Genomic DNA, 27,358 nt, shown 5'->3' on the forward strand with positions numbered 1-27,358 from the left:
AGGCTGTGACAAAGCAGTGTTGATTACCTGAGATAATAACAGGGTGTCTTTATCTTGTAAATAATATAAAATTGTATCATTACAGTATGTTGCATGAGGGCTTAAAAAATTAAGTACAATTCAAATCAATATGGCTAACGTAGCCTGGTTTATTTGTAGAGCGTTTTCAAATAAGAATGTATTCATCAAGCTGAATGTAGTAGTAGTACTGTAGTGTAGTAGTGTGCCTAAGTGCAGCCTCACAGAGCCTTTAGCAGGACTGTAGACTTGGTCTGGTTACATCATGTGTTCTGCACCATTTGGTCTCCTCCTCATCAAACGCTGTCCTTGTGCACACTTTTATTAAAGTGGGAAGAAGAGGGACAGGTGCATCAGAAAAGCTACTTTCACTGCAACAGATAAGAAAAGGGCCCGCACTGCCCGAAGCCTGCGACTGGGACATTTTATTAAAGAAAAAACGTTTCAGTCTGACAAGGATCAAAATAAGTTGACCTAAGAAAGACCTTTGCCAGACTGAAACGTCTGTTTAATAATAATGTTCTACTTGCAAGATTCAGACAGGTTACAGGACTGTTTCAGACCAATTGTCTACTTAAAAGTGATATAACTACATATTAGTTTCACAGTCTCATGTACCCATATATTTTGTTAATCAATATTCTTGTCACATACTGTGATTCAGTAAGGTATAATGAAGCATAACGTAGGGGAGAATTGTAACATTTTTTACACTTTCCTTTGTTACAGGAAACATATATTTAACAATTAACCTAAAGATAAAATTGTTGTAAGTTTAAATTCACAGTCATCTAAAGTTTGAACAGCAGAAGAAAAATACTGAACATCCAAAAAGCAACTTTCATACCTCAGAAACTTCTGGTGAGGTGAAATGATCCTGGCCATTTTCCACAGGCAGAGAAGGGATCCTACTGAGCATGTGCATCAATATATCTTGGTTTTGATTGGAGGAATTGAGTGTGTTACAATTGTCCCCTGTTACAATTGCCCCAGGTCTCCCCTACCAGACTAAATTAAACTAGACTAAATTATCTAAAATGCCAACAGGCTAATCTGCCCAAAATGTAATGTGTTCCATGGTGATGTAATGATGTCCTAAAAAATATATATAACCTACTTTCTGATCTAATTTCAAGAAAACTTTGAAACACAGTGAATACTCCCGTATATAAATTTGCTGTTACTAACTTTACATTATTTTGTTCCCTTTCTCTGTTTTGTCCATCAGGGGTGGCTTTTTGTTTTTTGGGACATGTCTGTCGGGACCAGAGGAGCACAGCAAGAAGGAAGGGGAGGACAAAAATACCTTGTTTTGTCCCCACTGTGTACAGAGCGCTGAGAGAGATGTAGAATATCAAGAATGATCCCAAGGTTGAAGAGGTACTCAGCCATCAGCGCTCCATCCTAGTGTTGCATGATCCTCTGCAAGTGGACTGTACATCTTTGATATGACCATCACCTTGTACAAGTGTATCATTTTGATCGGCCATTTTTGGACTTTTACAAACACTAATGTTGTGGAACACTAATGCTCTCTTTGGAAAAAAATAAAACAAAATGTGTGATTTTATGGTTCAAGGGTTGTACAGGAATTCATGGCTGCGTTTCAACATGTTTACTTTTTCTGTGCCTCTTCACCTTTTGGATAAGCCAAAGTAGACTGCAGTTGCTTTTGTTCTTGTTGAAATACAGTACTTAAATTAATTTTATTTGATTCCGGATCGATATTGAAGTCTCAGCAGTCCGTCCACTTTGCTACACTGAGCTGATGTCTGCAACCTTTCTGCATATTTTAACTGCAGCTAAATTTTCCCTCAAGCGAAAACACAAAAATGGCTTGAGGCTGGTGGACTCCATGTTTGCTTCCTGTTTATATGTCAGTAGTGATCTGCTGGACCTGATTCTTTATCCCCCTCACGTTATGAATAATGTACCAAAACTTTAACCATTATTTGATTTGTCAGCCCCGAAAAACCAAATAAGTATCTGTTGATTCAAAGCAGATCAATGATAGAATGTGTCCACTTTACATGATTAAATCCCTTGAAGCGGATAGCTAAAACATCTTAGCTCTTTACACTGGTACTTGGTTTTTGTCTTAATATATTTCCCTGTTATAATAAGGCTTTTCTTTTCATACAACATGTTGCAAAAACCGAACAGATAAAGCAAAAGGTCTCAAGCCTGAAAAAAAAATGCATGTGTAATGTACTTTATGTGCATTTCTTCAGTTCTTATCTACATTTGTTTGCTCATAATATTTTCCCTCACACAAGGCTTTAAGTTCTGCTGTTTTTTCCCATTATTATTTGTATTATTATATTATCACTCCGATTTTATTTTGCCCCATGTTTTTTTTTTTTTGCTTGTCTGTTATTGATCTTTTATGTTTGTTTTTAAAATATGTTAAGTAACTTATTTCACTTGTACAAACATGTTGATATTTATTATCATTGTACATATGTCCTTATTTTTTATATGTGTATATATACACAAATAAAAATAGAGATATACTTGAGGTGTGTGAGTCTGTTTGTTAAAGAAGACGTCCCTGAATTTTACAGATAAAAGTCAGTTTACTAGTCATACTCAGCTTTTGAAAACAGTCGTATAATGTTTTCTGTGGCTCTAGAGGAGCTTTAATTCTGACAAAAGTAACCCCAGTTATGTCATAGTGATGTCATCAGAGTCATCTTAGCCTGGACTTGGATACAACACATGTAATAGAAAGCTTTTAATAGAAACTAGAGGCATATGGTCTGTGTTAAACAAGGGTAAAAGAATACTGGGTTGCATTTTGGGAAATGTAGGACTTTTGGAGGTCCACACATACATCAGACTGGCACCCGTATGGTTACTTTGCCAAAACGTCATGGTCGAGCGCCCTTTTGAGAGATGGAAAACAGAAGGTCCCATAGATGTTAATGCAACTTGAAATTCTTTTGAATTACCGTTTTGAAAACATTTGTTTTATAGACATGTCTTAATAGTTTGTGACTTTGCCTGAATCTGAGCATTCATAATGCCTTAATAAATTAATGTTTATCAGTCAGCTGTCATGCTCATTCAGTCTTCCCCCATCTAAGTGGCTCAATGAGCATATATAGTGACCTTGCTAACATTGAATTACCAGGTATGATTAGACTGAGTGTTGTCTATGAATAACAAAACCTAAACAACTGTTCGATCTACACTATCCAGAGATTTAGAGATGACAGTCTGACGCTGCTGTTATAACTGAACTCCAGCAGCCTCCTGCCTACATTATGTATTACTAGTAACTGTTAACAGCATCATTTAGAAATTTACCACATTTATTCATCTGTGGAGTCTTAAATCTCAGTGTGAAAGCTTTGGTTATTAATATGTTTGTTTCTTATTTGGTATAATTTAAATGACAAAAGCTAATTAATATTTATTGTCATCAAAAAGGAATTAACGCTGCTGTCAAAATAAACAATTAGCGTTCTCTGAAGGCTCAGACATTCTTACTGCTCTTGTATGTTTATTTGTTTTACAACCTGCAACACAGCAGCTTTTCCTGTTTATCTCTTCATATGGTAGCGTGATCATTCCCCCAAAAGGGGGCGTGGCCTTTGTGACTGCATGACATAATGATGCTCTCATATAAATGTAGGACCTTAAAAGTCAGGATATGTGGGCCTGTACCGCTTTGATTTTAACCATTCATTTTTAAATCTGTCTCTGGTGAGTATTCAAACTTTATAGAAGTGCAACACCAAATCACTGAAGTACTCCCTGAACACATATTTAGGATGTGACTTATAAACTGGACTGTGTGTTTGTATTATTGGCCAAGTGTGTGCACACATACAAGGAATTTGAGTCTGGTTTGTCGTTGCTACATACAGGTTCCACAGAAATGGAGATAGAAACAGACATACAGCTAAAAACAGGGACAACAAGATGAACAAAGATAAAAATGAACATAGAACTATTATACAGTATACATACAGGTGAAAAAATAGATGTATAAATATATAGAGAGAGCAAAAGAGTGATCAATAAAAAAGATTCTCTCTTTAATAATTGGGGTAGCGATAATTAAACAAATTACAAGGAACTGGTTAAAAGATAACTTAACCAACATTAAATGGAAAGCTCTTGTGAAGGAGATATATGAAATGGTAAAAATCACCATGAGAGTTAGAAATCAAGTACATATTTTTGAAGAAAATGGGGAAAATGGTTTAGCTATATAACAGACGGTGATTCTAATGACCTCTGATAAGATGGCAGCTGAAGTAATGAGATTGACAGCATAGAAGTGTTTTCTTGTTCTTTATTGTTCGCATAAATGTGTGTGTAACTTAGTACATGTACATTATCATTATCAGTTAACTAATCCTCAAAAATGCAAATAAAAAAAGAAATGGAGATAGAAATGGACATACAGCTAAAACAGGAACAATAAGACAAACAGGTAAAAATGAACATAGAACTATTATACAGTATAAATACAAGTAGGTGAAAAAATAGGTGTATAAATATATAAAGAGCAACAATGACCGACAACATACAATATCAATATACGACTGTTCCTGAAAATGATTGAAACAATAAGTTCATCATGTGTTGTGTTAAAGTACAGTCTGTATTTTTAAACTCTAAAGTATGCCTGAGCGTTTAAACAAATCACTTCATCAATAGCAATAAGAAAACTGATCAATAGAACATTGACTAGCTTCCCTTAAAATGCATTAAATGCAAACCGCCATGAAAGCACATAACAAATGTGCCCTGGCACATAAATAGCCTATTTTATCCCTTGATAACGGGCCGCAGTACAAGTAACACACAAACAGACAATCACTTAACAGATGTGTTGTTCATCTGCACCATCAACATGTGACACAGAAACAGAGTGAAGTGAGAAAATGAGTGTAGATGATGAAGAAATCGTTAAGAAAGAAAAAAGACAAGTCAGCAGTATGGTAAGGTTTCTTAGTAAACTGGTTAAATTCAGCTTTGTTTTTCCTGGACTTTAGCAAAAATAGGTCATGAAAACTTATCGATAATGACTGATACCTACTGTAATGAAACACTGTATGACAACTGGAGATATAGCATTTATAAGTTGATGTTTTAGTGTCACTGTGGAGAGAAACTGTTCTTGTGCCTGTCTTGGCGTACAGTCCTCTGAAGTGGCTACCAGAAGGGAGATGATCCAAACCAGACAGTGATGAATATTCAGGGAACAGACTATGATCCTCTGCTGGGCCTTTTTGATGATGAGATTGTGGATCCCAGAAACGTGAATGTTTCCAGAACAGACACAGTGTTGTTGAGTATGATGATGAGCAACAGTGTTGGGGGGGCTCCACCTGAACGCCACAGCTTTGAGGGTGTTCAGCTCCAGGTTTTTCTGACTGCACCAGAGGGCCAGCTGTTCAATCTCACATGTGTATTTAGACTCATCGCCATCCAGGATCAGGCAGATGACGTTGTTTCATCTGCAAACTACAGAGGTTTAACAGATGAGTTTCCTGAGGTGGAATTGCTGGTGTGTAAGCAAAGCAGTGGGGAGAATACACATCCCTGTGGGACGCCAGTGCTGAATGTCCACGCGCTGACTGTCTGGGTGCAGTCTCACCTGCTGCCTCCTTGACTGCCAGGAAGTTTGGGTGCCACTGACAGGTGGCGGCTGGCACAGTGATCTGCATGAGTTTTAGAATCAGCTCCCTAAGACAGTGGTTTTCAAACTGACACCAACAGGAGTCCTTGATTGGGTTGAAGGGAGTCTCTGGTGTATAGAGATCCTTGTTTGATTATTTATTAAGACTTTATTATCTTCAAACCTAAATATTAAAAATAAATACTCAAAAGGGACTCTTTAGGATAAAATTCTCACAAATAAGGGGTCTGTGGTCAAATGTGCATCTATTGTGGGGGTCCTTGACATGAAAAAGTTTGAGAACCCCTGCCCTAAAACACTTAACACAATTGAATCAGTTGTAACAGTTTGTTGAGATCTGACAGTGCAGGAAGTTAGCAAGGGAGCAAAGAAATAAATCACTAAAACTAGGCTGCATTTACAAAGATTAATTTAATCAAAGATTAGTTCTGACTGCAATTTAGCAAAACTAGGCTTATTGGATAAATCCAAATTTGAAGTTAAGCACAATCTCTGCTACATAATTAAAAACTGAGCTATAATAGCTGGAAAAAAAAGCAAAACATTGTATTGATTGCTAGCTGGCTAAAAAGTAAAACAAAACAGTTATGTTGTTTGACAGCTAGCTAAAAAAATTATTGTGTGCTAGCTAGCTACAGAGTAAAAAAATCACAGTTTAGAGTTTGGAGTTTAAAATTTTAGTGCGACAGAATTAAATTTAATCTAGGTTTACAGTTAAAACTAAACTAAACTAAACTAAACTTTAAAAAGAGATTTACATGGACTCTTTCTTCATTTTTAGGCTAGTTTACAGGTTTGGTGCAACATATTTTAAAGTTATTTAACCAAGTTTAAAAATTAATCCTTTATTGGTGCTGGGTAAATGGCTGAAACCTATGTCTAATGTGGGAAAAAGTAACAATATCTACTTTTATGATGATGTTGTTCCATCAAAATCAAAATTCATACATTTGGATCAGGATAAGTGATGTTGATGAAGGGGTACTTGAGCTCATTACCCCTAAAAATTGAAAATTAGAGTCTTGAAACATACGCAAACATTACAAACCCCGAAGAAAGTTGCAAAGGCCTGTGCAGAAACATCATAACTCACAACCCAAAATAAGTTTTCCAGTTCTTCAGCTTGTAAACATCTCATTTTGGACAGGATCTCATGCACATACAGGCTTATTTCTCCTGCGAAAGTCTAGAGTTTTTTCATATCCTCAGTCTGTGCCGCTCAACAACGACAACAGCCAAGCTTCCATCGACTTGCACAGCCTTGCCTGGTGTCAACAGAAGAAGCCACATGCTTCATGTGGTCGACAGTCCCGGCTGTGGAGAGAGGCTCACAGTTGCATCTGATCTCAGTGTACTCAGCTGCTCCACAGTCTCCAAAACCTCACAAAAGGAGGAACTCTGTGTGTGTTTGCAACTGGTGTGTGTGGGTAGGGTTTACTGAGCTTTTCAAGAGCAGACCACAGTTCACCCACCTGTTTGGGATTATTGATTTTCAGTCACAGAGATTTATGTAAAACCATTTCAAACCACATAAAAAAAATGGTAATTAATAGTTAAATACAATATTCATTGCTTTTCTTAAAGTGCTATTCATTTTGGTTTATGCCGATGCTTGTTTTGCATCTGAACATCTTTTGCTTGCTTAACTTCACAATTAAAAATCAAAAAGAAAAAAAAAGTGAATGGAAACAAAGTAGCCTCATATGTTCCTTTGTTGTTTCCCAAAACCCACATTTCTATTATGTGTGTTACAGTACAGTAGACTATGTCACACTATATAACCTCCAGCAAGAAAATGCTGATAGCTACCTGTCTGGCTGACAGATTGTGGGAGTTTTGACTTTGAACATCAGGTCAGCTATGAACCAACAGGCTGAGAGAGGGATGCAGTCCAGCTGTTTTGTTACAAGACAGCACACAGCAGATGGGGCCCTACAGTCAAGGGAGCAAGTCCCAGTCCAGATGGATCGCTGGGAAAGAAAAAAAAAAGTTGTTTTTAAAAATTTTACCCCAAAACATCAAAATGATGGATTTTGCTCGCTTTTTAATGCATCTGGGCCATGTGTTTGCTCCATGTCAGTTGAAATGAATGGGGAACTGCTTTTTGTCACAATATGATAAATCAGTCATGTCTGAAATTCTTAATCATAAGTTTCTGTTGTAGTTTTGTTAGTTTGCTTGTTTTTGTGGCTTTCATATCAAGTCACGTGCTTTTCTATTTTTAGAATTATGTTGATTATAACATAAATTAGTAATGCTAAAATATTAGAGATATAGTTAATAGAAACATATCTATCTGTCTTTCTATCTATCTATCTATCTATCTATCTATCTATCTATCTATCTATCCTGTCTACGCTTTGGCAGTCGGAGGTCACATGGTATTTTGTCTGGCATTGCTATTGGCCAATTCATATTAAACGAGTTCCGCTCCGTTTCAAAAAACACGGAAGTTAGTTCCTCCAAACGACAGTCTCGTACTTATTATTGTCATTTTTAGCCACGTGCGCCATTTTTATTCATTTTCTACATTTGCAAACTAGACTACATAATGCACAGCGTGTTTTTGAAGTTGTAAAGTGTGTGTTGTTTAGGAACGTTGGTGACTTTTTCGCGGAGGGATACATACGCAGCCGCTGGCTCTGTCGTGGAGCGTTATTTGAATGTCTGCTCCTTTTTATCGTTTGATTTTTTTTAGGAACATGTATTGAGAGATACTGATGAACGTTTTATGACACAATAGTCTATATGTTTTTATATATATGTTTTAAGAGCAGACACATCTGTCATTTACCTTAAATTTGAAAGGTAAGCATCACTCCATTATCTCTACACTGGTGTTGCTACTGTTAGCTAACGTTCCTTATGAACAGAGGTGCATGGCTAACTAGCATTACAGTAGTTAAACACAAAATTAGCGTTAGTAACTACAGTCATAGCCGACTATAATAACGTTAGCTGTTATGTCCCTAGCAGAAGTGTGCTGTAACTTGGTTGTTAAACTGTTACCGACGAGTTCAATTTATTATTCATTCAATAAATGCATTTATTTTGAACCACATGCAGGAAGTTTTGAGTTAACGCTAACGTTAACCTAACTTGATATTGGCGTATTTTCTTACGTTATCGGTGGGATTATTTGGCTAACTATATTAGCATCCGGTTAAATTAGGGGGAACATTACTTTTTGCAACCTTATGGACTTTGGTTTGAACTTGGTTGAATTCATGTTGTTGGCTGTCATGGCCTACAACATGAGCTGTATAGAGTAGTATACACTAAGGACAAACAGGTGACTGATTAGCCCACTGTTGTCGTCCGTCATAAGTTTCCGCAGTGACTACTGTTGATTAGAGCTGCAACAATTAATTGAGTAATAGATTATGAATCAGTGATAAAAAATTATTGTTAATCGCCAACTATTTTGATGAAAACAAGTCAAAAATTTTCATATTCCATCTTCTTACATGTGAATATTTTTTGGTTTCTTTACTCTTTTATGACATTAAAGTGAATATCTTTGGGCTGTGCGCAAAACAAGACATTTGAGAATGTCATCCTGCATTCTCGGAAACACTGATTGACACTTCTCACCATTTACTGACACTTTTTCTAAACCATGCAACTGTCACTTGAAAAAATAATCGAATCAATCATGAAAATAATGCAGCCCTACTGTTGATACATCTTGTGGTTTTGCTGCTCTTTAATTGTAAGATGTGTTCAAATTTTCTGTGCAGATGGCTGCCGTGGAAAGCAACACTGAGGGAAATCAGAGGGACCAGGACTCCCCTCCTGCTCCAAATGACACCTCAGGCCCCCTGAATTTCTCTGGGCTCACACCTTGTCAGTTTGGCATCTCAGTCCAGAGTTTTACCCCAGCATCACTGTCAAACCACAAAGGTGAGAGGACTGGTCCTTATTTGATGATAAACTGCTGTTGCACTTACATAGCCCTTCACAGGCAGAAGTGTTTACTTGTATTGATTCAGCTGAGCTCAGCGACCACTGATAGATAACATAAGAAATGCTGTATATATACTGTAGAGTTTGTTATAATTTGTAATATTAGGATTTAAACCATCCAAAAATAAACGTGAGTATACTTAACAACAATGCAGTCGCAAATGCAACCAAATCAGTAACAGATGCACATCTCAGTACCACTGACGCATATAATCAAAGACAAAAAATATCAAGGGGAAGTTTGTGTTTCCAATATAAATGGCACCAGTCAGCATTACTGAAGTGACATTCTTCTCCTTCTTGCTTTAGATAAGTCTCGTCTGGCACAAATAAAGGCTAGGCGGAGGTCCAGTGTTGGTGTTCGGGGCTCCCCAGAGACAAATTCCCTCATCCGCTTCATGGCACGACAGAGGATGAAGACTCCACCAGCCTCCAGAACTCCAGAGGTAAGATGCTTGTTGGGATACAGTTGAGCAAATCTTGTACCCCTGTCACATCCTATTGGAGTGTGTGGCAGTAGTTCCTTTTTATGATTAATATTGAAACTGACAGATATTACTGATATTGTTTGGTACAGACCTCAGTAAATATCACATCATCACAATTCTAATAGTTTTTTTTTTTCAATGAGCATGAAAATTGTGATGCAAAACTGATTATTTCCACTAATCATATTGCATAATCCAATCACAATTTCAGTCAAAATAATCACAATATGGCTTTTTTACCAAATCATGCCGTCTGAGTACCATTAGTTTGAAAAACACTGGTCTTGCACATGTAATACAATCTCATGTGCAGAATTACTGGTATTATGTCTAGATACAGACCTTAAATACAGGACTGAGCTGCTGTGCCTACGGTGCACAGCAAGGAAGTGCTTGTTTCAACAGCAGCTTTATGCGTCAACGTTATTGTAATGCAGTAAATCACCAGAGCACAACAGAAAATGATGGAGCCCCAAGTATGACAATGACTGTTGAATGACAGAATGACTTCTGCCAAATGCTGTTAATAAAGGAATATTATGTACAGGGGACTACTGTGGCACTGAAAATACAGGCTTGACAGTCCAACACATGGGAACGAATGTATAAGAAAACACTGCAGTAAAACTCACATTCTGCCACACGCGTAGATCAGTCAGTCTGTTATATACAGTTCATTATTAGGAGATAATTAAATCCACATGCACAACTTTTCACAGCCTTAGTCATGCACACAGAGTCTCCACACATTTAAAATTAATGCAATGAAATCAAAAGAAAATATTTAAATCTTTATGGTGAACTATACACCCGCCATCAAACAATAAAACGTGGTGGCTAATACATTGACATTTGATAACATTGCATATGCTGAAGTATCAGAACAATAAATAGGCTTATCTGAGAAAATCTTAATTGCACACTTGTTTGTCTCTTTACAACTTCTAACCAGTTTAAATAGCCTGTGTCTTGGTAGAGACCTCTCAGTTAGATTAGATTTTTATCTCATACAATTAATGTGGAAATAGAAATGTTGCAGTTAATACAATTGAATTGTCAGTATTACTGAATGAAAATGTGTATTGCTCTCAAGGCAACAGAGCCTTCCTTGGCTTCTCTGTAATTAAAATACTAGTGTAAGAGAATACATGGGATAATCCAAATATATGACCTCCACTAAACAACTCTTAACAAGATCGATGTGAAGAGAAAAGTGAGATCACGTGAAAGTGTGATAATTCCTGAACCCTTGTTTCTTCTGACATGTTAACTACATTAACATACTACACGACACTGCTGATTTTTTTAACATTATAAAGTAACAGCTCAAAGGGAACTCATTAAAGTGATAACTCACCCAATATTTAATTATGAAGGACTTACACCATGTAGGCCTGAGAGGTTGCTATTAAATGTTATTAACAGAAAACATGTCAGTCACAGTGTACTCTAATAGTGACAAGTCTCCATGGCATAAAAAGCATGATAACATTCATGGTCATTTTTCAAATCACTTCTGCACTGTAATCCACCTCTCTGCTGGCCTTTGATATTCTCGGTTGGGCTGACCGGAATATTTCAAAGCTTCGACCGTTGCCGTGGTAATCGACGTCTGAAAAAGAGGAAAAACACTGATAAAGAGTGACAAATGGAGCTCCTCTGTGGCGTTTAATTATTGTGAAAACCCACATGCAGAAAAACCAGGCATGTGCATGTGATGCAAGCACACAAAAAAGGATTGTAACAATTGAGTATTTCTGCTCTGCATGCACAAATGTATGAGCTTGACCCTCAGTGTCCGCTGTCACTGATGGCTCCCTTCCTGCTCTTGTCTCTCTTTAGACTCATAATTACAATAATAACAAAGTATATAAGTGATTAAGTTTTGAATATTTGCGGGTAATTCTCACTGAAGCCCAGAAATGATATTCAGGACAGCTTTAACATGTAAATTCCGCTGGGTACACCACGTCTGCGCCATGGTTTTGATCTGGCCTCCACACGGCTGTATGCCCCCACCAGCAGTGTTTCAGCAGCAGATGCTGCCTCATTATGTTTATGTAGTCAGATTTTGTTGATTTGGTCCCCTTTCCTTGCTTTTTGTGCTTCTACCATGGATTATTAGGTTACATTGTAAGATCATTTCTTTTCTTCATTCTTTCTTAATTTCTTAATTTCTTTCTTTTTCAGGTGTCTGATTGTATGCTTGTGAGTCTGCACGGGGTCTTCTATTTTGAAAAACGATCGTATTCCTTCTGCTTTTTGTGTCTAACTTCCTGCCTGCTTGATCTGCTCTGTGCACCTTGACCCACTATCCATCAAAAATAGACTTAGTGCATACTTGAAGTGGAGCGGAGAGCCGCTTCTAGGACATGGGACCCTGCTGGTGGAGTCACACGCATTATGAAGAATGGCAGCAATCAGCTGTGGTGGATGTAGTGCAGCCATAACACGACACAGCCATGCCCAGTGGAATTTAGCCATGATTATCAGTATGTCCCACACCAAAATTAGCCTATTTGAAACATCTTTGGATAGATTAACAATAGACAGCCTCTGAGTGTAAAATATTATTGATTTCCAGGGGTTTTCCTGCCTCAAAATGAGACTGAGGTGGTGCCATCCTAATAATGTGCTCAAGCATGTGTCATCTGGATCTGAAAATGATTGAAAATTACAATTATCACATTTTTTATTTTAAAAAAAATAATAAAAGTGGCATGTTTAACATTAAATTAAAAGTAACACAAAACATAGAGAGATAATTAAAACAGATTAAACAGCAAATATTTTTAAAATCAAATCTAAGTTCATAGCTTTTGTTTTCAGCTGTTTTCATTTACAGTTCAGGGCCCTCTTGCAGTGTAGTTGAACATTAGTATAACATAAAATCCTTAATTTACACACTTTACAACCAGCAAAATGTGTCTCTGAAGCAAGCTAGTTGAACTTTGCTTTGAAGTTGCTTTGCTTAGATGTTTTCATCTACACGTTTCACAACCAGAGGCAACATTTCAGCCCTCTACTTTTCATTTAATAAAACCTCAAATATGGAAAATAATAACTGTTGTTTTAATGGCTCGTAGGATCAGTGATTACTTTAGAAAGCAAGATCACGAGAAGGAGAATCATGATGCCAGGTGAAAGTCTAATGTTAGACATATTATGGCAGTTAAAAAGTAATAATGCATGTTAATGACAAGATGTGGGAAATTTGTTGCATCTGAAAGGTATGTAGTATAGTTAATTTAGGAAACTTTTTTCCCCTCTCTCAATATTAACCCGTCTGCTGCCACAAAGAATCAGGAAAAAACTCTTTCTGGTTGGTAGTTCTAGCAGCGCCTTTTCCAGCACTGTGCAGGTTACCATACAGTGCCATGCCGCTGCCACATCAGCACAGTGCCGCAATTGCTTGCAAGTGACAGAAATTCACTGAGAGCAATGCTTGCTAGGTATGAAAGTTGAATTTGAATAATTCTCTGTGCAGGAACAACAATGAATTCTGATGCTGTTAAAGGGTTATGTCGGCATTGTTGAATGATAGGAGGTGGGCACTAGGTCTTGACTGATGACATATTGTGTACCTCAAAGGGTGCAAGTAATCTGAGTTCTCGGTCCAACTCGGGTTTCTGTTATCAGAGAAAAGTGATTATGTTATCATAATGTAAAGTCTATGGGCTGAGTGGGAACTTGCAGGTGGGGACAAGGAGGGAAACACTAAGATGCATATTCAATGGGCCGTAAACTAGAAAACTTTTTGACTTGTGTGCCGGGGAGCAGCTTTTATTGGACTGAATGGGTGCCATCTTTGCATGTTGTATCTGATTCATTATAATACACCTATGATCACTCATAGCACCTAGGGACATGGTGGGCTGTTATGAACCAGGTTGTATTACTTATGTGCTTTAATGGCAAATTGCATCAAATGCTTTTATCTCACATTATCAAACATTTTATCACACTGTTGTCTTATTGCTGATTGTTGATTGCTGGTACATATCACTATTGATTTATCAGTCAGGCCTGCTAAAAAGCTTAAGCCAACAGACCAAGTCTCCTCACAAGAACAAATGATTTAAATCAAACTGCATTCAGCTATACTTTGGCGTAACGATGCATGCAAACTTATACTGGGCTGCAGAAAATTGCATTTTGTAGCAGAAGTGTTTTAAAACTTTCTCCACTAGCAAAAATTACCACTGCTCAAGTCTGCAGGTGGTGATTATTATACTGACGAGATACATTCTGGGCAAATTTTGCTTCAAAGAAAGTGTTCTTTTACTCTTGTGTGAATGGTAGTGACAGAATATTCTCAAGCATGAGACTTACTGTAATTTGCGTGTTAGATGATGCACTGCTGAGCAAACCATAATATTCCTGGGTTGTGTGTGTGTTTGTGTGTGGAAGGAGTATGTGATAAATGTGCTGCCTCTCAATAATACCACTTCAGTAATTTCAGAAGTCTATGACCTGTCAGGCTGCATCACTGAGCAGATATGTTTGTTTTTGCTGTCTCAACTCTCAGCTTGTCAGAAGTAGCCCCTTCCTTCCCCGGGTCGCCTCCACACTGAGGCAGAAGATGGCCTCCTTCCAGAACCTGATGGATGTGGAAGAGAGTGAGGTCTGTGATCCGATGCCAAAGCAGGACAGCAACACTGGAGGATGCATCAAGACAAGAGATTATCTGTCTGGTGAGGCTGCCTCATTGCCACAGGATTAATAGTTTCATTTCTCAACGAGGATCTATGCCAGTAGGATTTCTTTATGATGTCTGGAGGCACTGTTCAAAAGCAATGGATTAATGCATAGCGCAGTATAAGCCTGACTCTGACAACATATTACTGCAGCCATTTCTTCTCAGCTTGGTCAGCTTCTTAAATGGTCTAGTTTCTGAGCTGTTTGTTGCTGAACTGAGACTTTATCTCCATTCCTTTGATCACATTTTTTTTGTTGTTTTTCAAGCTGAGTTTTTATGTTTATTTTATATGTGTTATCTTATTTTAATTTTAACTGATGTGTCCCTAGGTCCCATTTGTTTTTGCATGTTTATGTAACATGCCTTTTTGATGGGTGGGTGTTTTTGTTCTTTTTTTCCCCACCTCTCAGATGGGATCAGCTGTGAAGAAGGAAAGGAGAACCACCCACCACTGACACCCACACCCTGCAAGAGGAGGCGCCTGGGCCCCCTAGAAACCTGCGAGTTGGAGATTAGAGAGACCAGCGCTCCTATCCTCCACTTTGGTTTGAAGGAGCAAGAGGTAAACTCACTCTGACCATGTACTTACTTGACTGTTGTAAATAATTTAACTAAAAGGTTTTACCTCTCTGTGCTCAGCTTCCATTGAATCGGCTGATTATTTTTAACTCCTCTATGAATGGTAGATCTCAGTGCTACACAGGACTTTTTGACTGCAAGCATCCAAAAAGAGGAAAAACAAGCACTCTCAAGGAAACTGACTTTGATTTAAGTGCTGGGTATTGAGGTTTATTTATTTATCATCGTATCTTTTTGCTTTTGGTTTTTAAAGGCAGGCATCGACTTGTATCCTGTAAAGTGCAATATCCTGTTTTATGTCTTCTGTATCATTCTGAGCACTAAAACAGCAGTTTGGCAAATTGTATTGTATTTTCTGTATCCACGGTAGTAGTGTTCTCGTTGTGGTGCTGTGCAACAGAATGAAATCAGTGGGAATCCCTTAATCATATCCACAGGAGGACGAGAAACCAGAGTCGCAGGTTGTGACAGAAGGACCACTGCCATCCAGTGAGACTGTGGAAGAGGCCCAAGCTGTGCTTATATCCCCTCCCCTTCATGTTGAGCTCCAAGCCTGTTCCCCGACTAAGAACCAACAGGTTAGGTTGTAATCCAGAGTGCACCACAAACAAACACACAACACATCTACACAAAAGTTAGGCTAGAATCACACAAACTGATGACTGAAACTTTGAGTCATGCTGTGATGATGTCTATGGTATCCTGCTGTGATAATGCCATTTTAGCAACAAAATGACATGATTCACAGGAAAAAACATCAAAAACCAGTAAAAAGCTGTTTGTAATTGTCAGCATACCCAGATCCAGTAGAAATTCATGCAGAAATTTTAAAACTGCCAAAGTGAAGTGATATTTGTGATGTTTACTCACCAAGCACACAATTTTCTGAGTTAATCATGTAATGGCTTTTGCCTTCAGGCTCATTATAGTACACTTTCAAGGCAATATGGCGCCAAGCTGTAATCACATTTCAACTGCAGCCACACAGCAGACTGAAGTTGTCAAAAGTATTGATACTTTTTAAATATGTGTTTACAACGATACAATATACATTAATTATAGTATCAAAAGTCCCAAAGCTATAAAAACAGTGATCGAGGTGCTCATTCAAGACCTCAGTTAAGTCTGCATTGTGCTGCCAGAAATTTGGCTTGCAGCAAAACCAGACATTGTTCAGCGGCTTTTTCTGTACCACCACTGTGTGCAGAGTTTTAATTTTAAAAAAAAGAAAAAATATATACTTGCTGTTCTACTTCATGTTCAAATTCTGGTATTGTGACACCTTTACAGCAGACTATAACACTGCAGACTTGAGATATTGTCACTTGAGAGCAGGGCCAAACGGTGATGGTCTCCTCTCTTAACCATTCTTGACCTGAAAAGCTCAGCATGTCTGGTCATGTAGGCAACTAGAGTGAGAGAGCACCATTTTTAGAAATGTTACTAGTCACTTTTAAGTGGTCTTGTTCATTCTTGTTCTTACTCCAGTCTGAGATATAACAGCCTCAGTTTTGTGATCCACTTTCCAGCAGCTACGTTGGAACTGTGTTGATTGTATCAAGCTACTACTTATACTAACCAAGGTTATCCTGCTCCAAGATTTTCAATACAGTATTTTCAGTGGATCAGTTTTAAAATTTATTTATTTATTTGTTTGGTTTATTTTACCTTTATTTAACCAGAGAAGTCAATTGAGAACCAGTTCTTGTTTACAATGATGACCTGGCCAAGAGGAAGCAACAGGAGGCAAGTCGATGAGACAATAAAACACAAATGCATCTAGAACAAGAGAGCAATCTCATACAAAAATTAAAATATTGGAATATATACAATATTTACAACAACAGTGTCCTTGAGAAGCCAATGAACGACAGTCGCCACAAAACTCACCAAAAGGCTGCATCTATCACCAGCGTTTGGTTGGTCCATTCTGGGCTACTTTAGAAACATGGTGTCCTGCATGGAAAAGGACCCACATCCTCTGTAGATACAAACGGCTCATTCTAAGGAATTAAAAAAAACAACAGTTATTATTTTCAGGTGATTATACACTAATGAAAACATACTTATAAATATGTATTACATTTCTACCATACTCATACTAAATCTCATACACTGGACATTTGAAATGTTAGAAGGAAAGAAATATGAAGGACACCTGAAGTAAGTTGATCAGATGGATTAATTTAAGATCATTTCACACTCAGTATCCTTCCCAATTCTAAGTACAAAAATTTATGCTAATGTCAGATAAATTGCAGTATCATTCACTCACACTCAACAGCCTGTTCTGTGAAGCTCCTTGAACTACAGTCCAACAGAACGGGAGCTCTCATGTATTCTCTCTCAACAGGACGGTGTCTTTGAACTCCAAAGCCCCAGCCAACCACCACCTGATGATTCTGCAGCCGCTTCACCAGCCTGGCCTGCCTCCTTCTTCCGCATCCCCTGTCTCCCATCTCTGCTGGAGATGAAGCCCGCAGGTAAACAGAGAGCTCTCACTGACCATGCAAGAGTAACTGGCCTTTTATCTTGTTTTAACCTGGCCTTTGAGGCTCAGTATATATAGAACTAAGCTTGATGCAGTATATCTAGGCTCCGTACCAAGAGAGAGTCAAAGGTGGATTTTCAGAAAAGAAATTCATGTTAATTAACATCAATTTGAATTTTCTTTGTTGGAGAACACAATGTGTGTTTCAGCTACAAGGGGAGTATTAATGGTCTTCATGAAAATATTAGTATTTATATCAAACAACAGACCAACATTGGATAATAGTTGTAATTGTTGTTAAATGTTGCAATACAGAGATTCACAGCCATCACTTGGATTAGCAAATGCAGTTGCCCCAATATTGATTCCACAGACAAGTTTTTTTAGTTGTGTGAAAAAAACTCAAATTTATAGTAATATCTAACTCATGATATGCAAGTATGTGGCCCCTTAATGTCTTGGATACAGTTCAATTATCCATATGTTCAGTGTAATATTATCTTAAATTGAATTAATTTAATTCTGGTATGCAGTACACAACATTTGCAACTGCCAAATGCTGGTAAAATGTTCCAGTGGTTAGTAGATTTGATTCACTCACCAGCCAAAAAACATCTAGTGAGTGGCTGGGAAAATGTGAATATTAGCCAGTCATTTGGCTGGTCGATAAAAAAGTTAATGTTGTGACCTACTGGTATATAATACAAAATATCTTCTAATAGATTGCTGTTTTCTGTTTATTTTACTATCCGTAAATAATAATAAATAGTATTAATAAAACACTGTAAGTAGGCACATTTTCTTTCTTTTTTAATTAATTCAAGGATAAACAAAATAAAGCAAAGTAATATACAAGATTAACATGATATTTAAAAAAAATACAAAGAATAAAACAGAACGGGATAAGGATACTTGTGGGGATGAAAACAACAGCCAATGTTACAAAGGCACCAAGGATAAAATGTACATCAAAGTGGGACAGAAGAGTAAGAATAGAAATAATTTTAAAAAGGAGGGAAAAATCTAATCAATTAGTTAACTGACAGATTAATATATACTAGCCTATTACAAGGTGTGATCAATGACGGCTCTATTTACTTACTGGAAGAACAGATATTTATGATGCAGTTATCTCCTGATTCCGAGTGTATTGAGAGGTGGCACAAGAGAGCAATCTATTGAAGGTAGTTATCCATTTATCAAGGAGGGGATGCCATATTTTCAAGAAGGTATTATCTCTGTTGGAAAGCTTGTAACACAATCTCACCAAATGTAGTACATTTCCCAGATCCCTGAGGATAAGCCATTTAACCAACAATCCACATAGGTAAATGGCTTTTCTTAAAGACTTGTCAAATAGCCGTCCTTTCTGCCTCGTCATACAATATGTATGTATGGCAACAAAGTGTAAATGGCTTATTTGCACATTCAGGATTTTACTGTTTTTGCAGGAGAGGATGACTCCACTGGGAAGTCTACAGTTAAGAAGAAAAAGACTGTGCGCTTTGGAGGTCCGCTCTCTCCTGAGTTCTTTGATAAGAACCTGCCCCCTAGCACCCCATTACAGAAGGGGGGCACGCCTGCCAGAGCACCAACACCAGGTGGGAGCTTACAGCTGCGCTCAGTGCTAAAGACACCGCAGAGGAGTGAATCCAAAACTCCACAAGCTCAGCCAGACTTCAGCAGTCCCACTGTGTTTGGTGCCTCACCTACGCTTGCAATGCCTCGCAACCGCAGGATGCGGTCTGTGGGAGAGGACAGTGAAGGGAATGGAGAGGTAAACAACATGCCAAGATTGTTTTAAGATTGGTAATGTTTTCTGAGATCGTAGCATGGTGTTCATACAGGACTGAATGTATCATAAGAAAGAGGTCTTTTTTTCCCTCTTAGTATACATGTAAATTATGACTGGATGAAGTTCTGCAGAGATATGAAATATGTTGTTTAATAATTGTAGATTATTCACAAGAACCAGAATAAAACTCACTATTTTTTCTCATCTTTTCTGATCCTAGTTTGTTTTCCCTTTAATGGAGGAGATTGACTCTGCGGTGACACTTGATACAGGTTGGTTATGACAGTTTATTCATCCTGAGAGTTATAGCTTATTGTCTTAGTAAAATGCCATCAAACTCTTGTTTGTATGATGACAGCTCTTTGCATTTGTTGCACTTTCAGAATGTACATGGGACACCCAGCCGTTGAATTTAAACAACGCTTTCCATGAGGAGTCTCTTTCTCAGAGCCTGACAGGTGAACTGCCATCATACTTTTTTTTTTTTTTCCTTTCGTTGTCACTTAAACAATATGTCTTCATTTTTCCTGTTCTCTACCATCTCTGGTCTCCTGACACATTCAAGTGTGTCAAACTATAAGACTAAATACAAATGAAGTTTTCAAGTTGTGTCTATCTCAGTTTTTTTCTCTGAATAATTCAGCTTAAGAAACTGACCTAATTGCCAGTCTGTGGTGTTGAAAATATCAGAGAAGTCAGAATGATAAACATCTTAAATCTCTAACTGCATTTACATGGACCCCAAATAATCAGAATAACAGTCCAAGTGGAATAAAAGTGACTCGCATAAACATCTAAATTGGAAGAGACAGGTACGATCCAGTTGAAGGATTGGTGTAAATCTTTGGTAATTGTATAAATCTGATTGTTTCTAGATGGTTGGAATAAGTCTACTCTTTCGATGTATGTCTGCCCCACATCTCAGTAGGTTGATGTGTCACCCACGAGTTTCCAGGAGGAACCAAAACATGACATCAGCAAAACAGAGCGGGTCAGAAGTGAATACAGCTTTTCTGTTAAAAACCTTAAAAGATTTAAAGATGCTCATATTGTTCCCAGGATATGATGTGGGTCTTACTTGAAAATTACCAGGACCAAGACTACTTCTTTGTTGACTGGTGGTTGGCAAACTAGAACCATTTCTTCTTCGGTTATATTTCCAGCAGATCAGATGCTTCCCAGCGAGTAGGAACCAGTTTGTGTGTGTCAAATTAGTTAGAATCTGATTAATGCTTTGTGGAATGTCATTTAGATTATTTATTTTTTCCTCACAAACAATCCACACCACTACAGCACCAAATATTCTTTCACCCAATACAGGTAACAAAGCAGTAAGAAAAACTGAAAATCTCACAACACAGCATGATAGGTCACAGTAACCCTCACAGCACCCCATATGATACGCATTAAGGCTTTTCTTTCACACAGTACTTCCCTAATGGTCCCCACTTTTCAATAAATTTGGACATAGAATCTTTCATTTGGGCCAGAAGTCACTGATATGAGGTATACCTCTATTTTTCCTATTCCTTTGTATAATCCAGGCTGCAGTTAGGAAGCCTGCAAGAGCTTACCCAAAATGTGTCTTTGTAAGTCCGGTTGGCAGAACAGATTTGTCTCCAAGAAGACAAAGACCTGGTGTCGTTGGCAAGGGCTGATCCAACCACTTCTCAGTTGTCCCAACCACATGGGTCTACAGTGGGGAAATCAGGAAGCAGTCCTACATGAGGTGTAGGAAAGTGTTCTCATATTTCCAGCACTCACTGTATGGACTGGAGCCCAATTACTTAATGTTGTATAAAGTTACTCTTGTGTAAACCCGGCACTACAGAATCTTATTCATTTAGATTCAGTCCTGTCAAAAGTAGTTTCTATTGGTAACCGTCTATCCATGCTAACCCACATAATCAATATGAATATAACCTACAGCTGACAAAGTTTCCTCCAACTCTTTCCTCAGAGTCTGAGACTAAACCCAGCAAACCCACCCAGATGGATGCCCTGGATGAGCCAGAGCAGGAGAAACAACTTGAAGCAGGTGTTGAAGCTCCATCTCCAGCCCAGTCAAGAAACAGGAAAAAGGTTGGTAACCCTAATACCTTTTTTTATTTCATTAATCTTTTTTTTTTTTTTGAATCTACCTTTCTTGGATATTCATTGTGGATTCACAAGATATATCTTAGCAACACCTGACTGTTAGAGATGTTACAAGAGTAGTCATTATTATCCTCTATAGATCTTTTACTGTATACACCTAAAACTTGTCATTCTCTTCCATAGCAGCCAGGACCAGGGCCTGAATCCACCAGTGAGGCTCCAGCTCGCTCCAGCGGCCGAAAGAGAAAGGTCTGCTAATACCACAAACTGCTTTCAGCTTGATCTCACTTGTAGAAATCTCCATTTACCAGACAAGGTTGTCTCTAATAATTCAGGGGTCATAACATGCTCCCATCTAATCTACTGTTTAATTCCACTGGATCCGAACTTAATCACGTCCTAGCATATCCACTTTATGTGTGTGAGAGAGTGTGGCAGAGAGACGCTCTATATAACGTATCCTCATGCCAACTCTTATGCTCCCCCAGCAGCCAGAGGAGAGCGAACCTGTGAAGAGGTCGACACGGTCTGCTGCCAAGTCGGCCTCTGGGAAGATGAAGGTGAGTTGGCTGAGTGTGCTGTTTGATTTCTCTTTACACCACTTCACTGTAGGATCTGCAGACTTGTCTTTCTGGGAGGCAGTCATGGAGCTGATAGCTGCACAATCTGACTACAACTTAGTTTGGCAGAGTTGGGGAAAGGAACTGTTTATACGCCCCAGATATACCACCACAGATTTATCATTTTCAACACAGGAATTCCATTATGAGATGTTAAATTAATTCATAATATCATGCTAAGTTGTGCGTGAATAGAGAACCTGCACTGCTGCTCAGGGTTTTTACTGGTTTATTATGACCCCTATTGTCATTTTAAAGCATAAGGCTGCTGATATTCTACACACATATGCAGTATATTTTTTGTTTTTGTCAACAAATCCAGTGGGAAGACCAAAACCAACAATTAATTTGTCTCAGTATTTTCCAACTTCCCTACCATGTCTGTTGCTCTCAGCCCCAAGCCATTCCTCCCTACTTGAGATGTAAATCTTCAAAAACAACTCACAGATATAACCTTTTATTTTTCAAAACCTAAATAGTTTCCTAAAACACACAAGAATTGTGGTTTCAACAAACATTAACTCAAAACAGGAGGGGATAGTGAATTATTTAATGAACTTTTCAGAGGCTGATTTGGTGCTTTAGTGAGGATTTGCAGCAGCAGGACAGTGTATGTGGGATCAACTCAAAATAAACCACACTGCCCATGTTCATCATGAGGGGACGTCTCACCCTGTGCAACAGTGAGGCTCACTGATGTGTCTGAATAGCTTTAGACAACAATGACATTCTATGGCAGTGGTCATTTTGACAGCAAATTTCAGTTTAGTGATAGTCATATGAATTCTTTTAGTTTAGTTTTTGTTGACTTAACATCATAAGATCTACAGTAGATTTAGTCGACTAAAATCTAACAGGTTTTGTTTAAATGTAATGCATTATTTAAACATTCTTTCTTGAAAATCCAAACACATACTTCCAGAGAAAACAGCAGTTAACCTTTTTTTAACATTAAGTATGATTTTTCACGCAGCAAGATCATGCAAGTTGACTTCCCAGGCAGATCAGTACTATCCTACTGCATGCATCTAACCTACCTACACAAAGAGATTGGCTCTTTTCCCAACTCGTCTCTCTCAAACGTTTTTGTTTCGTTTGTATTTGTTGGAAGGAGTGTCATAAATTTGTCATCAGATATTTGATCCGCTTGTTTGATTGTTGTTTTTGCACAGAGGAATAAGACACATCAGGTTGTGGACATGCACGCGCACACACATACACACAGTATTTGTTAGTAGAAGCTTTTATTTCTGTTTTTAGAGTTTCCAAGGTATTTTTTGACAGTAAGAAAAATATTGCCTATCATCAGTCTTATGCATTTGGACAAGATGGATTGATAATTGAGACAAGCAAAACTAATGAGCCATAATTTGCTTCTCACTAACGACAGGCATTGTTTTGGATGGAAGTTTATTTAGTGCAGCGGTAGAGCAGGTAGCTTGTCATTCACTATACATTCCCACATGCATCAAACAAGTTGTTTGAAGGCAGTCTGGATAGCTGTCGTTGTCTCTACTGTAGCTCACACTACAACAGTCAGTTTACTGAGCTTGTTGGATCTGGCTCTTTTAACAGTTTTGTAGTTTTAGCCAAATTAGGTTAGCCAAATAACTTTCAGTTCTGCCATTACACTGCGCAGAATGTTGGCTGATGAAATTTAATTAAATCCTCGTGTAAACACTCCACTGATCCACTGAAAAGCACAAGGTGTCAGTCAGATGGGACCTGAGTAATCAAAGGACGATCCAAGTAAGAATTAATACTTCCTCAAAAAGGAAATGGTACATATCAAAGGGTTTATCTTGAGTATGATACATTTGAATACCATAAATGATGTGTTTGGGAAGGAGAATAACTCATATTTCCCCCAATAGCATGAACAATGTAATATCACCAAGCTCCTGTAGAACTACAAACTGATAAAATGTTTTATTTGTGATATCTGTTTTCATTTTTGTTTTCTGTTTTAGTGTTTCACACCATATTTATTACTATGATTAATTCTTTCAATAATCCCCATTCTTTGACATAGCACCCACACGATGAGTCACCACTAAAAATATGTTTATGATATGATATTAAAATAGCCTGTAAGAATCAATCAGTGAAGGATTGTTTAGATGTGCATGAAATAATCACTCTGCATTATATCATAAATGGATCTCGACCAGCAAATAAGACGTGCCTATATAAATGTTTCTAACAATGCAGATGTCTCTCCACAGATGAGCTCCACAGCAGCACGTCGGTGGAACAAGAACGTGGACCGCTCCCTGTACGGCTCTCGGGCGTACGCCTCCAAGAACCCCACCCTGAGTCCCATCACTGAGAGGTTGTCCTTCTGCAAGTCTCCAGCTGCTCAGCAGACTCCGTCTACGAACTGCTCAGGTAAAACATGGAGGCAGTAGCTACTTTATCTTACGCCATGGTCTGGGGAATACTCGAATCTGATTGGCTGCAGGGTGTCAGTTACTTCCTGATGATGGACATCTACTAAGTAGTTCCAGTGAAACTGTTCACCACGCTAAATTAATGCACTGAAATGAGTAACCATAGCAACAGGGATGCAGTCAAAGCCTCTGTTTACAATGTATTGCAGCGTTACCAGGCTAACATCTAATTGAGATTGAGATGCAGCTGAAGAAAGGGAATTGGAAAAGAAAAGGGAAAAAGACACAAAGAGTTAACACCGGAAAAATAAACACCACAGGATGGCGACTGTAACACACAGTCTTTCTTTTTGGCTGGAGACCATGGTATAAGCAGGATTAGCCCTTCGTCCATTAATTTCTGATAACAGACACCTCTGCATTATCCCTTACTTTGAAGTAAAATTCATAATTAACTTCAACTATGTGTTATTTTGTGGTGGGAAAAAAATGTAAATTCTCATTTTTTCCCCTTCTATGCATTTTTCATACATAAATGTATTTCCCTGAGATTGTTCTCCTCATTTTTCCCAACAGCCCCAGAACATGAGAACCACTTGAGCCCTGAGACGACTAATGACAGTCAACCAATAGGTGACCTTATTGTGACAAATGTGTCAGAAAATACTTCAGAAAATTTCATCACATCTCCGAATTCCAGTGCAGAAAGCAGCACACGGAGGGGTAGGAGGCCATCAGGGTCAAGGGTCAGGGGGAGAGGACAGAAGAAGAAGAAGAGGGTCAGTGTTGCTGATGATAGCCTGCTGATTGAGGAAACTCGGGACCAGGCTGGAGAAGAGACAGCGGAGTACTGTGAAGACACTACATATGTTGAGGAATCAAAGGGGACCCCACTGAGTCGCACTGTACCAGAACTTAATGGCCAGGCGTCTGCAGATACCCACCTCACAGAATCAAATGGAGAATTAGAATGTAATGGCAATCTGGATGCACCCACCTCAGACTGCCCTCCATCAGGTGAAGAGTCCAACACTGTAAGTTTGCCATTAGAGCCAACGCAGAGAAAAGCCAAGCAGGGCAGAAGGAGCTTTGTAAACCGTTCAGTCCCACTGGGGAACCAGACAGAGGAGCTTCAAGCAAGTCATGATGTTGAGGAGAATGAGCAGAGAGACCAAACAGCTGGCCAGCAGGAAAACAACATCAGGTCGAGCACTGATGATGGCCACAAGGAGGAGGGAGCAGCCAATTTGGAACTTGCCCCCTGGCAGGCTGACTTTAACTTTGAGGATGTGTTCAAACCTGTCCCCACTAGAGGGCAGCGCTCAGTACGCCGCAGCCTGAGGAACCAGGGCAATGCAGAGCTCAGCAGCAACAGTACAGGTCTCGCCTGGCTGCCCCAGACCTCCCCTGACTACAGTAAAGAAGCCCGCAGGAGGACCAGGGGCCGACGCACCAGTGCTGTTTTACCTGTCCAACCTTCACTCCCTGAGGAGACGCAGGACAGCGCTTCATGAGACTTTAATGACTGCTTTTTTGAATGAACTGAAATTATAGTGGGATAACTAATTCTTTCATTATACCTTCATACCTGCCCTGTTTTCTTCAAATTAAACTGAATGATTATCCAAACAACAGGCTGATTGTTTCATATTAGCTCAAATATTGATGCATCTGTTCTCCGTGAATTATTAGAGCTGACCGGTAATTTGTAGCCAGTTTCCCCTCTGCTAACCAAGCCAGTCAATACTCTGAGAGCCCAATCATCTCTGCTGACCAGCTCCTAATCAATATCCAACCACTCAGCTGGTAATCACAGTGCATCTTCAGGCTCACTCTCCAAAGTCACTGGATCGAGCATCTCCAAGTCAATATCTGCTCTTTGTGGATAGATGAAGATGGCTGTACTGCATTCACCATCTGTCAGGCAAGGCTGGAGGGTCAGGGGGGAGAAAATGTGACTTACATGCATAAATCTAATTAATAGAGTTCAACAATTCTGTTCATTTGTGGTTGCTTGAATGTTTTTCTTTTTTTTTTTTCATTGATCCAAACTGTGGTCATATACAGAAATGTCCAGAAGTCTTACTGCATCTTACCCAGGGCTGCAACTAATGATTATTTTCATTATCTATTAGCCTGCCAATTACTTCACGATTATTTGATTAATTGTTTAGAGGTTTTCAAAGTGGGAGGTGGGCTCCCCAGGGGGCGCCAAACAGTCGGTGAACAAGTGACAAAATATTCCATTAATTGTTGTTTTTTGTTTTTCCCACTTTCCCAGTGTGAGAAACTAATAAATGCCTTTGGACAGACCTTTTTGTCATGTATTTGGTGTTGTCTGAAGTTATGTCAAACTGCAAGATTTGGATATTTTGGCTCAACTGATCAGTGTCTAAGGGATCGAATAACATAACCATTATCTCATAAATATCCATAAATTGAGCAGAATTATCAACTAAACTAGGGGGTTATCTTTTACCAAGCTTTGTCTGGTGGGAGGCCCACAGTCTCAGATATTTAAAGCACCTAGTTCAGTCTGAGATGTCAAAAAACTCTGAG

At 38.6% G+C, this 27,358-nt stretch overlaps 2 protein-coding genes across 2 annotated transcripts in view; both read left to right on the forward strand.

Moving 5' to 3' along the window:
- Positions 1–2,536, forward strand: part of sema4c (sema domain, immunoglobulin domain (Ig), transmembrane domain (TM) and short cytoplasmic domain, (semaphorin) 4C) — a 136,998-nt gene extending 134,462 nt beyond the window's left edge. The window contains exon 17 of the mRNA XM_084729103.1: positions 1,247–2,536. The gene's annotated coding sequence lies outside the window, so the exon portion shown is untranslated. The remainder of the gene's footprint in view (positions 1–1,246) is intronic.
- Positions 2,537–5,221: 2,685 nt separating this feature from the next.
- cdca2 (cell division cycle associated 2) lies at positions 5,222–27,111 on the forward strand. The gene is made up of 15 exons (XM_084729217.1): positions 5,222–5,620; positions 9,415–9,577; positions 9,950–10,086; positions 14,657–14,822; positions 15,238–15,389; positions 15,844–15,984; positions 17,760–17,889; positions 19,349–19,674; positions 19,913–19,964; positions 20,076–20,150; positions 21,653–21,774; positions 21,973–22,038; positions 22,278–22,349; positions 24,635–24,797; positions 25,376–27,111. The coding sequence occupies exons 1-15, from the start codon at positions 5,222–5,224 to the stop codon at positions 26,311–26,313; spliced, it is 3,102 nt and encodes a 1,033-aa protein (XP_084585343.1). The 3' UTR covers positions 26,314–27,111.
- The last annotated feature ends 247 nt before the right edge of the window (positions 27,112–27,358 follow it).

Source organism: Lutjanus erythropterus, chromosome 10 (genome assembly GCF_056507025.1).
Source record: "Lutjanus erythropterus isolate fLutEry1 chromosome 10, fLutEry1.hap2, whole genome shotgun sequence".
Classification (NCBI taxonomy): Eukaryota; Metazoa; Chordata; class Actinopteri; order Lutjaniformes; family Lutjanidae; genus Lutjanus; species Lutjanus erythropterus.

What these genes read in the sequence shown, in the direction of transcription:
- cdca2 (XM_084729217.1), top strand. Translation starts at nt 5,222, where the DNA reads ATGAATATTCAGGGAACAGACTATGATCCTCTGCTGGGCCTTTTTGAT. An exon ending in GACAAGAGATTATCTGTCTG is followed by an intron (nt 14,823 to 15,237) that starts GTGAGGCTGCCT and finishes CCCACCTCTCAG; the next exon opens with ATGGGATCAGCTGTGAAGAA. An exon ending in CCCCGACTAAGAACCAACAG is followed by an intron (nt 15,985 to 17,759) that starts GTTAGGTTGTAA and finishes CTCTCTCAACAG; the next exon opens with GACGGTGTCTTTGAACTCCA.